This window comes from Crinia signifera, chromosome 8 (assembly GCF_055691185.1).
Source record: "Crinia signifera chromosome 8, ASM5569118v1, whole genome shotgun sequence".
In the NCBI taxonomy this organism is placed as follows: Eukaryota; Metazoa; Chordata; class Amphibia; order Anura; family Myobatrachidae; genus Crinia; species Crinia signifera.
This window is the reverse complement of record NC_139224.1, coordinates 20,668,286-20,688,470: the sequence shown is the minus strand read 5'-3', so window position 1 is coordinate 20,688,470 and position 20,185 is coordinate 20,668,286. Positions and strand designations below refer to the sequence as shown.

General features: G+C 46.3%; 1 protein-coding gene across 4 annotated transcripts in view; it reads left to right on the top strand.

The window, feature by feature from the left end:
• The window catches only part of MTMR14 (myotubularin related protein 14), a 55,428-nt gene that overhangs the window by 11,799 nt on the left and 23,444 nt on the right, over positions 1–20,185 (top strand). For all 4 annotated transcript variants that reach the window (XM_083155953.1, XM_083155950.1, XM_083155954.1 and 1 more), the window contains exons 6-13: positions 793–915; positions 1,002–1,075; positions 3,925–3,995; positions 5,454–5,528; positions 7,559–7,625; positions 9,287–9,372; positions 15,758–15,834; positions 17,566–17,602. In XM_083155953.1, the coding sequence (XP_083012079.1) occupies positions 793–915; positions 1,002–1,075; positions 3,925–3,995; positions 5,454–5,528; positions 7,559–7,625; positions 9,287–9,372; positions 15,758–15,834; positions 17,566–17,602 (610 nt within the window). The remainder of the gene's footprint in view (positions 1–792; positions 916–1,001; positions 1,076–3,924; positions 3,996–5,453; positions 5,529–7,558; positions 7,626–9,286; positions 9,373–15,757; positions 15,835–17,565; positions 17,603–20,185) is intronic.

Genomic DNA, 20,185 nt, shown 5'->3' with positions numbered 1-20,185 from the left:
ATGTAAATGCAGTCTGAAATCACGTGACGCCATGGAGCACTATACATGTGTCTGCGATTGATACTAATAATACTGTTGTAGTAGGCTGGCTTATATATTCATTTTCGCTGTAGTAAAGTATTTTGTGGAACATGTAAAAATATTAACTAGTAAAATGTGTTTTCCCCTTTGTTTGAGCGCATTCTAACGTGCTTCAGAATTCTCCGCAAGGGCCTCAACATGCTGATTTGTTGGTTCTCCGTAGACTGTCTAACAGGAAGTTATGTGTGCATAGGCCTAATGCTTCCCTCCCACATCACCTGATCGCAAACCTATTATATCACAGGTTCTCAAAGTCGGTCCTCAGGACCCCACACAGTGCATGCTTTGCAGGTCTCCTCACAGAATCAGGTGAAATATTTAGCTCCACCTGTGGATCTTTTAAAATGTGTCAGTCAGAATGAATGCACCTGTCGGGTGACCTGGAAAATGTGTACTGTGTGGGGTCCTGAGAACAGAGTTTGCGAACCACTGATCTACTGTATATTCTAGTCTTCATTCTAGCACCCTGCTCCTTGAAAAATCCTTGCAGTTCCTTTTTTCTGCCTGGGGTGTCACTCTCTGCTGTGGTGTTTCAACATTGAGCTACAAACCCGACTGTTCTTGAAGTACCAGAGCAGACAGCGACACCACAGGCAGGGAGGAGGAACTACAAAGATCTTAGAAGGCGTGAGGGTTCAGTGTCACTGCAGCTTTGAATGCAAATGAACTGCGAAGATGCGGTTTAGGATTCTTTTCTCATCTCCTCTTTAGGAACGGGGACGCTCAGCTGTTTGACAAAGTCCGGGGCCATGACATTAAATTGCTAAGATACCTCTCCGTCCGCTACATCTGTGACTTAATGGTGGAAAACAAGAAGGTGAAATTCGGCCTCAAGTGAGTCCCGTTGCGGGTGTGGAGGTAATACTGCGACATAGGGTTGCTAGGAGAGTAACGCCAAACCTGTTTTCTCTCCTACCCAGTGTGACGTCCTCTGAAAAGGTGGACAAGGCACAGCGATACGCGGACTTCACGCTCATGTCTATACCTTATCCAGGTAGGGGGGGTCGTACATTACTACTTTTGTGTTGGTTATGCACAGTTCTCAGTTTTGTAGTCCCTAAACCTAAATTACAAGTAGATCTGGTACTTGTTTAGTTTCACGGCGGCACTTCCCAGCAGATCGCATCGTATGCAAATATCGCATATATGGAGAGCGCAGCGAGCCACCGAGTCTGAAGCGTGGCGAGCGGCCGCGAAAAACGAGCCCGAAGCGTGGCGAGCGGACGTGGATTCCGTTGCCCCTCGCCACGCGTGGGGCTCGGTGGCTCGATGTGCTCGCCACACTTTATAAAATCATCTCCACGCTGATGTGGATAGTGGGGGTATGAACAGGTCGGGAGTATGCGTACCGCGTCCCCTCGCGGGGCACACTGCGCTCGCCACACTTCGGGCTGACGTGGAAAGTGGGGGTAGGTTAAATAGTATCGTGTATCGATTTGTATGCAAATCATATGCAAATATCGCATTCAATTTGCATACGATTTACATGCGATCTGCTTGGAAGTGCCGCCGTGAAACTAAACAAGTACCATAGATCTGCCTAAACAGGCTATTATTAACACTGACACATTACCGGGGATGGAGATATTTCAGATCATTTTATGAACGACATTGCAGCACTTCCACATCGCTCCCTGCGCCCCTCTGTAGATCAGAAGCGTAACAGCGTGCAGTGGGAGCCTGTGCGTTCCATCCTCTGATAGCAAGAAATTCATATTCCCGCAGTGATGTCACAATAACTTTCCCCAGCAGAGGGCACTGTGCAGGCATTGATAAAGACTACATCACTACAGCTGCCTGCTAGCACTGAGATGTATGTAAATGAGCTTATAAGAGCAGCCAGGGCCGCTGACGTCTTTAATGTGGGTGAAAAGGGAAGACCTATCAAATTAACCCCGGTCTCTCATAGCTGGAAACCAGAAGACCCGACATGAAGCTGCAGACTTAATTACAGCCCTATCAAGCCTTTTAAATTGAACATAAGTATACTGTACATTTGGTAGAGTTCTACTTTGGAGATGATCTGATTAGTTTCCCTGTATCCCATCCTGCTGCCAGGAAGATGCCCGTCTTTACCGAGATGACCATATCAATTTCCATTTGATTTTTAACTAAACCGATGAGATTAGAGGCCAGTCCTTCAAAAATGGACATTTGCGGAGGCTTTCCCGCGTTTTTAATGTAGTGTGGTTGTTATTATTATTGGTGTACAACAGTAGATATGGGATGCATTCAGCATCTCGGAAGTGGGTACTGATGAACATCGATGATTCAAAATCATTGGTGGTTTATGGCCGATCGTGAATAGTTTAGCAATCGATGGGTCGAGAACCAGATTGTTTCCCTCCATCGATGTCAAAGTATAAAAAAATCTTTTTTTTTTTTCTTAGCTAAGGGGCGGGGACCCTAAGTATAGCTCTGCCCTGACACCCATGAAGCCCCACCCTCAGGTTCTGATTGGTCCATGTGCTAGTCAGCCATATCAAAGGGATGGCCATCTATAGTTAAAACCATCGATGGTCATACATCACATAGTATGCTATCATTGATGGTCGTTTGCACTATCGTCATCGATGGCAATAGCGTTGATGAGCATACCGGCGTTCACAATACCGGCGCTGGCATTCTGACTACCGCCAGGTGACCAGCGCCGGATTCCCGACATCAATGAGGATGAGGGTTAGTGGGGGCAGGGGGATGGTAAGCTTTATTGCTGTGATATGCGCTAAGAAATGAAATCGAATAGGAAAAATCACAATATTGTTAAATCTTCCTCTTAAAATCTGGTTTGATCCCAGAGTAGTTGGCATAAATGTGTAGTCTTCTTTATATAGCACAGGGGCATTTGGCATCTGACCCCGTGGGCTTACAATCAGAATTTCTTATCATAAACCCAGACTCCAATTTACTGTAGTTCAAAGTAAAATACACCGATAGTAGTGCTTTGGTCTATGGGAGGATATTGGGGGGGGGGGGGGGTGTGGTACAGGACTCCGACAGTCATTATCCCGACGTCGGGATCCCGACTGGCTGGAGTCAGACAGCATGGCGAGCGCAAAAAAGCCCCTTGCGGGCTCGCCACCTATTCTCCCTCTATGGGGTTCGTGGACCCCGACGAGGGAAAATAGCGGGTGGCTGTCGGGCACCCGGCTGTCTGCGTTTTCACAGTTGGGGTCCCGACGTCGGGTAACCGACTGTCGGGATCCCGACTGACGGAAACCCGTCCGGCACCCATTGGGGGGACTGGTGGGAAAACATAGGTAGAACCTGTTCTCTTCATACAGACGGCCCCCTGGATCATATGGCAACTGACGGTCACAGCGATGTGTGGCAGCAGTGCTGACTACTGCGCCACCCTGCAGAACAGAAATCCTGTAGGGCAGGCATTCCCAATTACAGTCCTCAATGCACACCAACAGTGCAGGTTTTAGTGATATCCAGGCTTCAGCACAGGTGGTTTAATCAGAATCACTCAGGTACTAATTAAGTCACCTGTGCTCAAGCCTGGATAATAAACTCATCTACAAAACCTGCACTATTAAGGTGCCCATACACGCTCCGATGCGGGCGTCCGTTTTGTGCTTAAATAGCACGCATCGCATGCGTTGTGCAAAACGGAACCGCCGCATCGGACCGTGTATGGGCTCCTTTAGTGTGCCTTGAGGACCGTGGTTGGGAATGCCTGCTTTAGGGTATTAGAAAGCTTCTACATTTTAGCATTGATAGGTTAGCACTGTATTGGTGCAAATATTAACCCGAAATATGTACCTGTGCCACTTGCTCACCTAGTTCTGTATTACATATTCGGTATTTATCGTTTCCAATGTCCTTCCTTTCCTGTAGGCTGTGAGTTCTTTAAGGATTACAAAGATCGGGACTATGCTGCGGAAGGTCTTGTTTTTAACTGGAAACAAGTAAGTGTTCCTATACTGGGGGGGGGGGGGGGTTTCTGCCGATAACGGCCGTGGAGTGACGCAGTCCTGGCCGCAGATCGCCAATCCACGGCCGTTTTTGCGGCCATGCCCCCTCTGCGCCGATCGGCAGGCGGGACATTGAATCCCACCTGTCGTCCTGCAGTCGATCAGACAGCAAATGGGCCAAGATCACGCCGTCATTCTGGATTAAATACCCCCCCTTTAATGTAGTTTGTGTGCGACTCTTAAGGTGCCCACACACTAGAAAGATCTGCGATCATAAGATGTGCGCATCAATTAGCCTTCACATCTTTTGCCTGTCCTGGACAAAAGATTTCAGGCAAGCGCACATCTTCACCAAAGATTTTTTGGTACTTGTGTAGTTTGGTGGCGCCAGTATGCGTCTGTGTCCAGCTGCAGGGCTGTAAACTCCATGCCAACGTGGATGGTTCGTACCCCCACTATCCACGTTGGCATGGCGTTGATTTCAGATAGCGTGGCGAGCCACCGAGATCCCGTGGATCTTTTGTTAAATCTTCTGATCTTTCATGCAGCATCTAAGATCAGAAGATTTAGCAAAAGAGCCACGGGAGCGCGCATCGGACCTATATCGTCCGATTATCGGTAAACATCGGACAATAGATCGGTCGATTTAGCGGAAATCTGCAAAATCGTTCTAGTGTGTGGGCACCCTTTACACTAATTTGGGTAAGAGGCAAAAGACAACTCCGATACAATCGAGCCGTCATGCCTAGTACCGCGCTTAGTTCTGCTCAGTCTGCAGATACAGGTGGAGTCCTCCTCATTTAGCCTGTTAATTGGATTAATTGAGTAATGGGATTACTCTGCTAATCCCCTACTATATTGTTCTATGTATTGTATTGCTGCTGAGAACAATAGGATAGCCATGGCTAGCCATGACCCAAGGAACAAAGTTGACAGGGGCTCCAACTGTATATACCAGTCCCTTGTACTAATCCCAAACACCTACAGATGGAGCCTTCCTCAGCTAGCCTTCTCTGGATAGCTATGGCTCACCAAGGCCTATTGTTCTCAGCTGCCATACAATACATAGAACAATACAGTAGGGGATTAGCAGAGGTCCGACAGCTCTGGCTCACTTACTCCTATTAAAGGGCTAGATGAGGATGGCTCTCTCTATAGCATGATATGTGGCTATGATTCACTTAAGGTACCAATTTCAGGAAATGTATGAAATGACCTGAATCTCTGCCCGTGGGGTGAAGTATCTGACGCACCTGGCGCTACCTGTATATGGTGCAAAGCTGCTAGGTGTATTAGGACGCCTCTGCAAAGTGAAATTACCAGGCTCTATAGTAATTCTAGCTGCCTTCAATGTCTGTAGACGGATGCTCTGCTGGGTGTAGTGCGGACCCTAGCCCGGGGAGATCTGTCCTCTCTCCTGGGCACGGTGTAATATGTGCCCTTCACCCGCAGGATTATGTCGATGCCCCGCTGAGTATCCCAGCCTGTCTGACCAGGCACCTAAACATCGACTGGAGGGAATACCAGGTATGTAAACCGCTCCGCTGTACTAATCCGGGCTGTGCGGGAATGTGGTGGGACTCGTTACAGCGAGACGCTCTGTTCTCCCGAGGCTCTGCGCCGCACCACCATATCACACAAAAGGATGAAAGGACGGCACAGTCAGGGGCAGGTCTCCTTAAATAATGCTTTGTATGTTGATGGGGCAGGTTTCCCTCCATGCACAGCCTTCGGGATATTCCAGCAGGAGGAGGACACGGAGCCTACATGTGCAGCGCTCGGGAAAGTGGGTCAGCGCATTGCGGGAAGCACCGCGGGCAGGTTATATTAATGGGTTTTGCTTAGACAAGTCTAATTGAGGCTCATTTCACAGGTGCCTCGTTCTGCTCCCGGGGGGACCTGCGCACGGTCTTGGTTTCCTTCTTCTTCTTTTGTGTTTCTTTTAAACCCTCTTAATCACAATCTGTTGTGCTGCTAACGATTCTAATAAACACCCGGCGTCTGTAAGGAAGGACACGGCCTGTTCTACCATCACAATTTACACAGCTTTTTATAATCTGATTATAATTTAACACTTTCACTTTTAAGAATTTACATTTTTTATTTTTTAGTTTAATTTTATTTACTGGTTAAATGCACCTCAAAATGACGGCTTCGGCAATGTGCTTTCACTTTGAGCTGTGACCGGTTTTACTTTGAGGTGTGACCATTTTTAGCCCACAGACTCTCCACCCCACCCCCAGTCCCTATCTCCTCCTCCCCTCCAATCTCTGTCTTCACCGCTCCCTCTCTCCACATCCAGCAAGTATGAAACAGATCAGTGTCCCCGCAGAAATTGTTTTCACTTTGGTCTGTCGAGTGGCCTCTAGTGGTCACTGTTGGTACTTCACATCATAGAGATGAGGAGTCGTTAGACATGTATATAGATAGATGGATAGATACTTGTTGATTTATATTTATTTGTGGCATAGCTGGCAATGTTTTTGAATATTATTCATTTTTTTTTATTATTTTTTATTTTATAGCTTTTTTTTTGTGTTGAAAGCTTTTTTTTTTTTTTTTTTTTTTTTACCTGCTGCCACAGGAGATGTAGTATTTCCAGCAGGTCAAGTGTTCCTCAGACCCATGGCCACATACAGCTATGATTAATAGGGGTTTATTTAATCTGTGACTATGGCCCTTATTCTAGTTCACACTTAGAGGCAAATTCCTTCTTAGATGGACAAAACCATGTGCACTGCAGGTGGGGCAGATGAAACATGTGCAGAGAGAATTAGAGTTGGGTGAGTTATTTTGTTTCTGTGCAGGGTAAATACGAACTGCTTTATTTTTACATGGCAATATAGATTTTGCTTTGAAGTAAAACCCCACCCAAATCTAACTCTCTCTGCACAAGTAACATCTGCCCCACCTGCAGTGCACATGGTTTTGTCCATCTAAGAAGGATTTTGTCAGAAAGAGTGAACTAAAATAACCCCCTATATCTCCGACAGGTGAAATATCTGCACTCCCCAATTCAATGCTGTCATTTAAGGCTGTCAGATCCGACTTATTTTTAAAGTCGGATCCGTTTTGTCGGAAACGGTGGCGTGTTGTCGTTCGTTTCCGACAATTTGCGGACTTTCCGGAAGCCGGTACTTTGAATACCAACTGCCGATGTGCTGTCGGATCAGATGAAAAAACGTCCAGGATTCCCGACTGTCGGGACTTAGTGACAGTTGGAATCCCCAGTTGAATGCCCCCCATAATCTTTTGATGGGGACAAAGTGTCCCCATCTAAAACCTTGGGAACCGGAGATTGGTGATTCTGCACAGAAAATCTATTCTTTACCAAATGTACAAGCTGCGGCTGTATAGGGCTTTTGAACTAGACATCAAACTGAAATACATTGCGTTGCATCTAATGTGTTCTGTGCATTAAAAAAAAAAAAACACAAATTGCCGGTGGGTTTTGGGAAAAAGAGGTGGGGTGGGGGGCTTTTAGAATTGCCCCAGTGTCTGTCTTTATATCCTAATCTCATCATGTACTCTGACTCCCCGTCTCCCGTTTGTTGCAGAGCTGGGATTTAGTGAAACAGACACAGAATTACCTGAGGCTGCTGGTTCATATCATCAATGGGGATGGTAAGCGTACCCCTCCACACGGTTTAATGTCACCCGCCGGCTGGGGGCTCTTTTGCATATACATTTTGCTGAATATGTGACACAAGCGTGGCTTTAAAACTTCTATAAATTGGGATTTTTGTGTGTGCGCTAGTGATTCCGTTCATGGGCCTGATGGGGGCAATGCCAATCTTTGTATGCAGTAAATGAAATCCACATACAGATGGGGTAGGTCCCATCCTTGCTGGCGGGTCGCCAGGACGTCCCCTCTGGCGACCCGCCAGCAGCCTCGCCAGCGAATATACTGAGACGCGTGCGCGTCTCAGTCGCCAGCGCGAAGGAAACCCTGTCCGTCTCCGCCTCAGGGAGACGGACATGGTTAGGGGGGGTTAGGGGGGGATGCGGGCAGGCAGCGGGGACCCGGGGGAACGGATGGAAGCGCCGTCGGAAGGGGACGCGCGCGCCTCTCGTGCGCGTGCGTCCCCTTCTCGCCATGGCGCTGGCGGGGGATGGCGGCTGGCGACGCCAGCGCCATCCCCTGCCAGGATGAGACCTACTACATCTGTACGTGTAATTTGCATTGTGCAAGTACCGCAATGATGCTTGAATTAAATATTTGGCAATCCGGGACTATTTACCAGGGCAGTAATGGTGGGGTGGCAGCTCGACATGCAACTGTGGTCCAGCACAAGGTGGCAGTGGCATCGGCCCCTTCCGCAACCACAGGCTGCGATGTTCGTGTCTTTGTACGATGATCCAGCTGCAGCACTTGCTTATGTTTGCAGAGCCGCTGCACCTCTGATCAGCCGTAGTATGACGTTGGCTTCTTGTCCCAGTTATAGGAATACTGGACTCTTTCTTTCTTCTGTAAAATTGGGATTCTGGCTCTAGACAGGTTGGCAAGTGGTTGGTTTAATGTCTGGTAGGACTCCAGAATCAGACAGCCGGTGTTCCTGACCTATAAGTGGAACCTTTCATCGATAGAGATGGCATCGGACCTATGCAGCAAGCTTAAAACCTAGCCCTCCGATGTTCACGTTTGGGGTCTGAATTAGGTGGATATGGCTAAGGTCGACAGGGTCGAAAGGTCGACAATGGCAAAGTCGGCAGTCAAAAGGTTGACCCTATTTTATTCAAGGTTTTTTTTTGGAGCCGACATGCAGTATTTAGTGCCCTACCATCCACTAGGCCGTGGAGGGAGAATAGAATAGTGTGCCGATGCATGGGGAGCGCAGTGGTACACTTTTACATTGTCCATGTTGACTATATCGATATTCGGGACAAAAAAAAAGAAAAGTGTGTCGACCTTGCTATTGTCTACCTAATGCTTGCTTTGACATTCCATCCCGATCGACCTATTTCAGGTGTCGACCTAAGGCCTTTCCTGACCCATACCGGTGGCTTTAATGAGACCTGGAACAATGGGGCAGATGTATGAAGCCTTAACAAGAGATAAATGCAAGGGTGATAAGGAGTGATAAACGTCCAGCCAATCAGCTCCTTACTGACTTTTTCAAACACAGCCTGTAACATGGCAGTTGGCAGCTGATTGGCTGGATGTTTATCTCTCCTTATCACACTTGCATTTAGCTCTTGTTAAAGCTTAATACATCTGCCCCAATAATAGTATGCGGTATCTGTATACCATATGCAGTGATACTGAGCTGTGTGTTTTCTTGCAGATAATAGTGGGCTGCTCGTGCACTGTATATCTGGGTGGGATCGCACGCCGCTGTTTGTCTCACTTCTGAGACTGTCGCTCTGGGCGGTAAGTAAGAATACAACAGTGTGTCAGTAAAATAAATTGCCCAGTAGACATTTTTTTTTTGATGGGGGGGGGGGGGGGGGGGGGGGGAGGGGGATGGGGCACGACTGCTTCACCACTGGCCATATCTGTCTGGACAAACTCTGGCTGCAGGGCTATGGGATAACCAGACAGGAAGTCCATCTCCAGTCCTGCTAAGATCCGGACACAATCACAGAGTTATATCGGATGATGTCGGCAGTAGCTCTTCCGTGTAAATAACTTCACGTCCTATGCGACTTAAGCCTCGCATGACTCTGATCCTGCTCACAAGGACCAGTGTGAAAGCTACAGGAGTTTATCAGGAGAGAGGAGTTTTGAGAGCTAAAGTCACCCGGTAATACCCCCCTTTATTTATATTACACTACACTAAATCGCTCAGCAGAAATCTCTTGTGCAAATCTCTTCGTGTGGGATAGATGTGATAAGGGAGAAGTGAGCCAGAGGAGGAGTGGCCCATGGCACCCAATCAGCTGCTCTGTATAATTTTATTGGTACTTATGTAGTATCTGGGCTGCCGATTTTTTGATTGTATGCCTTAAGTTAAGGCATACAATCAGATGTGATGCGATGCGATATCGCATCGCATCGCATGCGACCATCGGATGCGATGACCCGATTTTTCCATAGGAATCAATGTTAAAATGGACTGAGTCCATTTTAACATGGAATTCAATGGGAAAAAGGGGTCCTTTTCATACCCCTACTATCCAAGTGGGCATGGAGTTGGATATAAACCTGTGGCGAGCGTAGCGAGCCACCGAGCCCGAAGCGTGGCGAGCGAACGGTATTCTGTGTCCCCTCGCGGGGCTCGCTACGCTCGCCGTGTTTCGGGCTCGGTGGCTCGCTACGCTCGCCACAGGTTTATATCCAACTCCATGCCCACTTGGATAGTAGGGGTATGAAAAGGACCCCTTTTTCCCATTGAATTCCATGTTAAAATGGACTCAGTCCATTTTAACATTGATTCCTATGGAAAAATCGGGGCATCGCATCCGATGGTCGCATGCGATGCGATGCGATGTACCCGATTTAGAAATCGGCAGCCCAGATACTACATAAGTACCATTTTATTTTGTGCAAATTATAGATGTTACGTCAGTGCTGATTGGTTGCCATGGGCCACTCCTCCTCTGGCTCACTTCTCCCTTATCACGGCTTCATACATCTACCCCTGTTGTATATGGAAGATCAAGACAGTGGGAAATATCCCAGACTAAACTGACCAGAACACATCTCTTGATCAAATCTCCCTGTGTGTATGCCCCATTAGGCAGGCGTGGGTAATCTGTGGCCCTCCAGCTGTTCTGCAACGACACATCCCAGCATGCATTGCAACAGTTTTAGCATTCCATAATAGCAAACCTGTGGGAAGGCATGCTGGGACTTGTAGTTTCATAACGTCGGGCTACGCTGATAACGTAGCTTAGACTGCCGCCATGAAAATACACAAGTAAGGCAGCCGTTGAGCTATGTTAATAACGTAGCTTCAAACGTAGCATAAGCTGCCGCCGTGAAACGACATAAGTACCTTCTGAACCCAACCCGGCCTTTTTTTGCTTAAGCAAAATTGCTTAGCAAAATCACTTAGCACAAATCTCTGCATGTGTATGTGCTCCCGATGGGAGATCTTTACACCAGGAAATTGCCTACCCTAAATAGCTTGGCAAAATTGTTTAGCACATATCTCTACGTGTATATGCCCCTTTAAAGACTTACGTAGGCTGCTGTCTTACAGTCTCATAAACTGAAAGGAAGGCTCCGTGATCCAGACAGTGTTCTTGGCAGTGTCAGGGAGACCAGCTGCAAATGATTGTCTAGGGCACACAGGGGGTTAATCCAGGAGGGAATACAGAATGGCACTAGCTTTGGCATGGAACACAAGAACTAGGGAAGCTGGATATTGGGTGATTAAAATGGACTAAGTTTGCTTATCCTACTTTAACCGTTGGAATCTCCGTGTAGTGCCTTCAGCAAGGAGGTTCCAGGTTACGAGTCCCAATTCCTTTACCATCTCCTGCTACGGCAGGGCTGGGCGACACCGGCCCTCCAGATGTTGATGAACTACACATCCCAGCATGCCTTGCATCAGTTTCAGCATGGCCACATAGCAAAACTAATGCAAAGAATCCTGGGATGTGTAGTTCACTAACATCTGGAGGGCCGGTGTTGCCCAGCCCTGTGCTACGGTATATTCCTCTCCCCTTAAGGTCGGCCGAAGGAAAAAAAAAATCAACAGCAGCTGTCTGATCCATGTGGGCTCCTCTAGATCTCTGAGTTGAATGCAGTAGGTCCTCTATTACTCTTCCTGCCCACTTCCTCTGCAGCAGCACCTCCCACTGAAGAGGTTTCATGGGCCTTGTGGTTGACTATTGATATACAATTTAGGACTTGGACTAACCCCTACTATATGGACATTGTGCGTGTGTGTATAAATATTCATATACACCTATTAGAAAGGAGTTCTGTAACTATATAAAACCGCAAGGAGGAGTGCCCGTTGTAAAAGTCATATAGTAAGCATTGACCTTCGAGCGACTGAGAACTTTGGGTCGGCTTCTTTATTTATTTCTCTTCGAAGGTTTTAACTTTGCACAATTTTTTCTGTTTGATCCCTTTTTTTTTGCTCCAGAAGAGTGCTTGTAAATCTGCTCTTTCAATAATTCATCAAACAATGAGAACCTTTTGAAAAGTTGAGTTCAAAGAAGAGAGTCAGACTTCTTATTAATTCTTTATTGTACAGGTTTGTGCGAAATTAAGCGTACAATTAAATCTCCTTTTGTATAGAACTTCTTTCCTTTTTTTTTTTGTGTATAAACTTTAATCATGTTTTCACTTTTAAGTTGAAAGGCACGACTGATTCCCGGAGTCCCAAAACTGTACTAATTGACAGTCCTTCGGAGGAATGACCCATCACGTCGTACACCTACTGCATTCTTAATGCTTTTGTTCTCATCTTTTGCATGAGATGCACTCCAAACCCTCTTACCTTTCCTTGCTACAACTTGGTTTTTATTTCTTATGCCAGCTGGGTATTTATTATTTATGTCCTCACCAAGCGCTTTGTCAGCAAATGGGTTAGACCAGGGCTGGGCAACACTGGCCCTCCAGATGTTAATGAACTACACATCCCAGGATGCTTTGCATTAGTTTTGCTATGTGGCCATGCTGAAACTGATGCAAGGCATGCTGGGATGTGTAGTTTATCAACATCTGGAGGGCCGGTGTTGCCCAGCCCATGGTTTGACCTTATATGACATCATTGGCTTTATCTAGCTCGATACACTCTTGTGGGTCGATATTATTCGCTGCAGATGATTCGCGAGTGTGAATCATCACTGCACCGGATGCACTTTACGGTGGATAGAATTCGCCAAAAAAGCCCTCAATGCTTCATAGGGTCACAAGCAATTTTTAGAGAATTCAGGCCTGTGAAGGGTGTGAAATCGGGTGCCGGCATTTAAACGCTGTTGGAACGGCACACGAACAATACCTCGCACCCTGCGCAAATAATAGGATTGCCCACGAAGATGGAAAAGACAATAACCCTGATTCTCAGTTGATTACAAGTCAGCCACATTGGGTACTCGGAAGTAGATGCGCATGTCTGACATTATTCAGTCTTATGTCCCTGCATTCAGCCACATGCAAAAGCATCAGACATCGCAGTTGGCGCACTACTGCAACTGCCCTGTCCTTGGCGCGGGAGTTGACTCTGAACTCGTACGAATTTCTACCTACACTCTTCTACTCAATTGTCCACAATTCTGCCTAGACGCCTTCAGATGACTAATCCCGCAAACTCCCTGTTTCTGCCCAGTTACAGCTGCTCAGCCGTAAATGTAGATGAGGCTGAGATGTGTTTGATTGGCCAAAATTCCATATGTCCAGTTATGACACATGAGCCATCTGTAAAACTGGCACCTCTGAATCGCCCCCCTTCATGATTCCATATTTTGATGGAGTCTCGTGTCTATTTGTTACTCTGCTACTTTGCAAAGGTTCCTTCTTTTTATACAGTATTTTGATACTAAAAATTGGTAGTTTTTAAAATCAATATATAGTCCAATGGCCGGTGCATGTAAGGGAGGGGTTAATTTAGACCAGATAAATCAATCATTGTCCCCTGCACACAGCAGTGGGCCAGGAAAGGACATTTATACCCCTTTTACACCAAAATCCCTGGTCGGACCCTGGTCTTTGAACATGGGAGTTTCCAGGGTTGGACCCAGCTTCATACCCCATTTCCACAGCACTGTGACCCAGGTCTGCCCCGTTTACACTAAACCTGGGTCAGCCCTGCTTTTCCCTATGGATGACATTAAAAATGTCAATTTTAGGACTGATCAACTGCCATCCAACCTTCCCTCAATGATTTAAAATAAACATTAAAAGACATGACTAGTTAGCCATGAAAAATGTTGGATTTGTTTGTATTGTAAAATAATTTTTCAAAAAGTTTTATTCAGTGCTCAAGCGCACCTAGCGGTATAAAAGTGCAGCATCTCCCATGTGCTCCCCCAGCCCCCCCCCCCCCCCCCTCCACTGTATGCTTCCTGGCTGCTGTCTTCACTTCTGATATCCTTTCAGCACTATCCGGATGTCCCAACCTAGGTTGGGACCATTTACACCACCCACGACCCAGATCCGACCAGTGTTCAACCCTGGTCAGGACCTGGGTAGGTAACCAGTGTTAAACATGCTTACCTGGAGCCACCCGTGATCCTCCAATATCACACTACAATGATCAATGATCCCTCTAATTTCTGATCCCATCCATGCCTCTCAGAACAATAATATACTAAATGGTAGTTGCGCAGATCAATATATTGGCCTGTCAAAGCTGCACGTTAGGAAGGGGTTAATTTTAAACTAAAAAGAGCAAGCAAAATGTATGTGTAATTACTGGTCAGCATTTGATGTTGCGTAGTGTTATATATTGTGTTATCTATGGGATGATGCAAGCCAATTACTTAAGTCATCTAGCACATGAGAAGTGGGTATAGGGCTTTTCGACATTATACTGGGATCTGCCTCTTTGGGGTTCCAGGTGAATGGACATCTATGGAACATCCAAAGGTCAGAAGGTGTTACGAGTGGACCTTATGCTTCATGATGATGGCTTTAAGCAAATGATGACATTGGATGTCGCAGACAGTGCCCAAGTTTATGCAGCATTTCTAGTATACATGGATCTTTTAGAAGAAGTATATTATGTGAAAATTGAACTGGACATTATTCACTCCATATCGATTATTTACTGTCGCCTATGTCCATCTGCATCTTCGCTCAACATCTAAGTGTGAAAACTTTGGTTACTTTGGAGCCTTTTGTGATACTACGCCCAAGAATTGAAGCTGGTAATCCTTATAGACCGTTCATTAACGGCTCTTTCCCCCATTTATCATCTTATGCGGGAAAATAATCGTTTCATAAAATTTAATTAGATCCAGATCACCCCTGATGAAGTCCTAAACGGACGAAACGCGTAGGGTTGTTTCCTGTTCTGGGATCATTTTGTTGGATCTACCGATCAAATTTTGTCAAAACTGCTGTTGTTTTTTATGTACCATATTGCTGTAATAAATACAGATATTTTAACTGTACATGTTCTGTGGTGTTAAACTGATCTTAGGGCGCACTCCTATTATTATTTTCTTCATCTCGAATGGACATCTATATTTAATTTGAATCCCAGTTGTCTCAGATGAACTGTTCCTCGGAGATGGGCATTCTGATTGTTACACAAGGGTCCTCTATTCAGGGTGAAACTGTGTTCCAAAATGTATGAATGAGCAGACTCTGGGGGTCTATTCAGGCCTGCTCACATGGCTCGAATTCACATACCGGGTGATTAATGATAGACTGCACATGCGTATGGATCTTGGCGCACATGAGTCCATCCTGTTATAAAATACTACTTTTTTTTTTTATCGCTGGCTGTATGCAAGTTGGTCGGCGTTTGTGGATGGTGACCGTCTTGCCAATGGATTTGCAGGCTTGTACAGGGGCGGGATTTTACGCATGCTGGGCAGCGGCTATCTAATTGTAGGGTGATCGCACGGCGCTGCTTAATCGCACGGCGGTCGGAATAACCCCCCTCCTACTATTGGATGGTCTATCATGTTCTAGGGAGACATGAGTGTTGGTTCAGAAGAACATTGTTACATGCGTGTTAAATTTTTGTGCGTAATCAGTGCCATTATTTCATCAGTTTACCGTTTATTTGCTCCTGGATACCACCATGCTGATACATCACCCCCAAAAGCCGTAATTAGGTTTGCCCTGTAGATTCCAGCCTGCTAGAACATTGTTAAAACAGTGACATTAATGTAATTTGCTTTTGTAGGATGGGATGGTCCACAGCAACTTAGAACCTGCGGAGATCCTGTACCTGACGGTGGCCTACGATTGGTTCTTCTTTGGGTGAGTCATGCCGATACTGTAAGTTTATCTGTGTTTGGCAATGGTGGTGCAAAGTTGTACACTGGCCAGTGCCAGCAGTTACCTGTACCCTAGCTTATGCCAGTTGGGCAGCTTCTGTTCCATAAACCAGCCTGTGTATAAATGCAGAAGTAGAGCTTTAGAGAAAAGAACTTCGAATACTTTAAAGAGCTTTCTTTCTAGTATGTGGCCACCGTGACACACGCAACCCACCATTCTAGATAGCGTGTTTAACAATGGATCACATACGAAATATCCCCCAAACTTCATGATTCTGAAATCTATGGGCAAAGACTGTATAACAAACCATATAGGATAAACCGATCCCACAAACCATAGTACTTCAAATTGTATACAGGTGCGTAGATCTATAGTTTAATCAAGAATGGCATCCTGATGCCTATCCACTGTCACACGCGCAAGAATCACGTCCAGCGGTAGGTTTTTATTCACTGCAGCCGATGTGCACAAGATTAGTGGATCCTCCGGTTTCTGGCACCCAGCCTAGTTCAGCATCAGGAGCCCTGAGACTTGTTCCCAGGGGATCTTTAAACCAAGCTTTCAGGGGTAGATTATTATATGGCTAAAAACCTGAACCAGACCATCCACACGCCCTACACCAGTGCTGGCGAAACTGGTCCTCGACATCTGTCACATGTTTTCCGATCACCTAGCTGGTGCACACCTCATTGTGTGAAGTGTTTTTTATTTTCAGGCCTATATTCTGCAAGAGGAAAATGCAGGCGCAAAACAGATCTTATTAAAAGAAGATTTAAAAGCTTCAGTTTAGAGCGGCTGCAAAATTCAAATTTCCGTCCCATTATTTCACCATTTTTTATTTGGTGGCTTGATTTGTTGAGCTACGAGCATGTAGCATTGTCTCCTGGCTACGTCTAGGTGGGTAGTAGGCAGACGTAGGGTCCCCTTGCAGTCTCCCGCTCGAGGGGCACAGTTGGTAGTTTGTAGACTGTGCGACTTGGACACGACCATCAGCAGAAGAGAAATCATTAGTGGCAGTGAGAGCCACCAGAACGGAGCTTGCTTGGTGCACAGGTGCACCACCGTCTGTATTTTCCTGCTTATGTCATTGACACACTGCTGTGCAGGATTACATAGTAACTCAAATCTTATTTCAAACATTTGAATTCCTCTAGAACAGGGGTGGTCCTCGAGATCTACCAACTGTCAATGTTTTCCAGGTTACCTAGCTGGTGCACAGCTGCAGTCATTACTAACTGTCACATTTTAAAACCTGCTGCATTCATTCCTACTGTAGATCCACAGGTTGCCTGGAAAACATGCACCGTTGGTAGATCTTGAGGACAGGTTTGACCACCCCTGCTCTAGAAAATGATGAACTTTCACCAACGCTCCTCTTCCTCTGTGCCTGTGGCTAATCTAGGCCCATTTGCCCAGGATGAGGTGCACACACCGATGATATATAACTGTTATATAAAAATGGGTACAACAAGGTATTATGTATGATTTCAACTATCTATTCCAGCGATTATCGAACCTTCGGCTCTCTAGCTTTTGAACTGCGCATCCCAGCATACCCTGCTACAGTTTTGCTATTTGGTTATACTAAAACTGTTGCAGGGCATGCTGGGATGTGTAGTTCAACAACAGCTGGAGGGACAAAGGTTCCCTATCTCTGATCTATTTAATTGAAATCCTGCTTTATGCTAACTTCTGCTCCTTTACATTTTATAGGCACATGTTGGCTGATCGTCTCAGCAAGGGGGAAGAGGTAAATGTTCCTTGTCCGGTCATCGGATGCCTGCATTTCTAACAGTCGCCGGCTCTTCTTTGATAGATTATTGCTATACAACAGAGGTATTCCACACGCTGCCCCTTCCGGCTGCTGTGGAACTACACCTCCCAGAATGCCCTGCCACAGTTCTGCTATTGTGCCATGCCACAACTGTGGCAAGGCATGCTGGGAGGTGTAGTTCCACAGCAGCTGGATGGCCGCATGTTGAATACCCTGGCATGCGGCTCTTGTTCTCAGGATTTCTTTAATCATGCACAGGTGACACGATCCACTTGGCGGGCGCACGAATTGTCTTACCGGTTTCCTCAAGCTGAAATTGGGGACCGGATTTGTGGAGCAGAGATTGTATTTGATCATAAAGATGCTATAGAAGGTCTTTGTCATCACGTTGCGGTTCCTGTCAGGGAATGAATACGAGCTGTACCTGCGGCTATTTTCCCTCTGTCTCGGCGGCTTGTTGTTTTTCCCACTTTGCTGCAGAACTGCAGGCAGCTGTATTATTGGCGGGTAATTAGCGAGAGCTGAGGGAATGTAGTGAGAGGAATATCTGCAGGTGAGAACTGACCGCTGTGCTGGGTTCTCACAGAGGCAAACTGCAGCTCCTCATACAGAGATTACTCCTCCAGACCACGGATACAACCGTACACTTTTATATTGGAATTTGCAGTATGGATTAGAGCATTTGTGCTGAACATTCTGTCAGCAGGGACCCCGCGAGTGTCAGCCGCCCATTATTCTGGCACTCCAGGAGAGGCGCTACTACATAGCAGGATTTCTGGTTGTCCTTGTATTGGGACGTGCACAATATTAATCTAGCCTTCCAATGCCAGTCCTGTGTATAGATGTAGAAAGGGATGTCAGAGGATTCAACATGAAAACAATGTGGCCGATTCAGACCTCCCGGTACAATGGTGGGGGGACTGCACATGCTTATAGGCAGAACCCCGCAGTGAATCCATATCCGTTATGATTTATAAACTTTTGGAATCTGGGTAACAGGGCATTGCATAGGTCATTGGATTCGGGTCATGGTAAAAGTATACAGAAAACCAGATCACAAGGGTGCAGTCTGGAAAGGGGTCTACCAACCAATAGCGCTGAGCCCAACTACGGTGCGAACGGGGTTGAAAACCTGGGCCGGAACCAGTATTTTGGAGGTAAAGGAGTATGTTTTATATATTAACCCATTCAGTGGTGGTGGATTTTTGTTTTTAGCGAGTGCTCCCCAATAGGCAAGTTTTTTTGTCGGGGGAGCGCTCCTTAAAATAAAAACCCCACTCTGTTTCCCGGGGCCGGGCAGTGCCGCTGAGCACTCCATGAGCCGCTGTCCGGTTCTGCCCCCGGCACCCCGGCTGTGTGCGGCATGACGTTGGCAAGGTCATGCCGCACACAGCCGGGGGAAGGAGCCGGGCAGCAGCTGAAGCTGAGCGCAGCTCTGCCTGGCAAGAGGGAGCACAGGCAGTGGCACTCCCGAGTTCTGGGTTGGCCAGTCTGCGTACTGGAGCATAACCCGGAAAATTCTCGGGAGTACCAGGGAAGGGGTTAAGAAATAGTTTGTTCTTCTACACCATCGTATGCAGGCCTTTAGCATACAATGTATCGTATGCGACATCCCCGGGACGTGCTGATGGATCCTGCCGGATCAGACAAATCTTACATGCAGCACTCGCCATTTTCGCATCCAATCCAATACGCACTGGACTGCGCATTGGATTGTATTTGTAGTTCGGCTCATACGATTTGGACAATTTTTTTCGGCTCAATCTGTCGCTTTCAGTTGAAAATGAGCCAAATCGTATAAGTGTATGGCCAGCTTAACAGTGATATCATCAGGGTATAATATTGGACCCATCACCATCTTATACCAATTGGAAAAAAAAACACCTATAGATCTGCAAGGCTAACTGTATTTTGTTGTTTTGCTTGTAATCCGGTAGTTTATTCTCTAGTCGTTCGACCCTTTTGTTTTGTATTTCATTTTTAAAATGTTTCTCTTACCAGGTTCATTTTGCACCAAAATAACCTGCAACATTCCGATGCTAAAAGGGCCCTGATAAATCTTAATTGGCGGCTTGCTGCATTTCTTGATTGCAGAGTTGATTTCTTGCGGCTGTTTGATTGTGAAGTGTTTTATGTAACGCGTGTGATGTAACTCTGACTTACACATATACTGTAATGCAGGGGTAGGAAGAGGCCACTGTCTTTTGAAGTCCAGCAAAAAAAAAGTAAAAAGAGAGTAACTCTGCAACTGGGCAACACCATGTTGCGCAGCAGGTGGGGCAGATGTAATATGTGCAGAGAGATTTAGATTTGGGTGGGGGGGTTTGTCTGATATCTCAAAGTGTGAAAATAAAGCTTTCTAACATTCTTGGGCTACATACAAAAACACCCAGTATTTACCCTGCACAGAAAAAATACAAATCTATTTGCGCTTCCCCATGCACGGCGCTGTGGTTCGTTCCAGTTACCGGCTTTTTTGCTGGACTGTCAAATCAGAAACTGTCCCTGTGCTCCCAAAAGAACCTTGTACAGCAGCTAGGGGGTCATTCAGATCTGCTC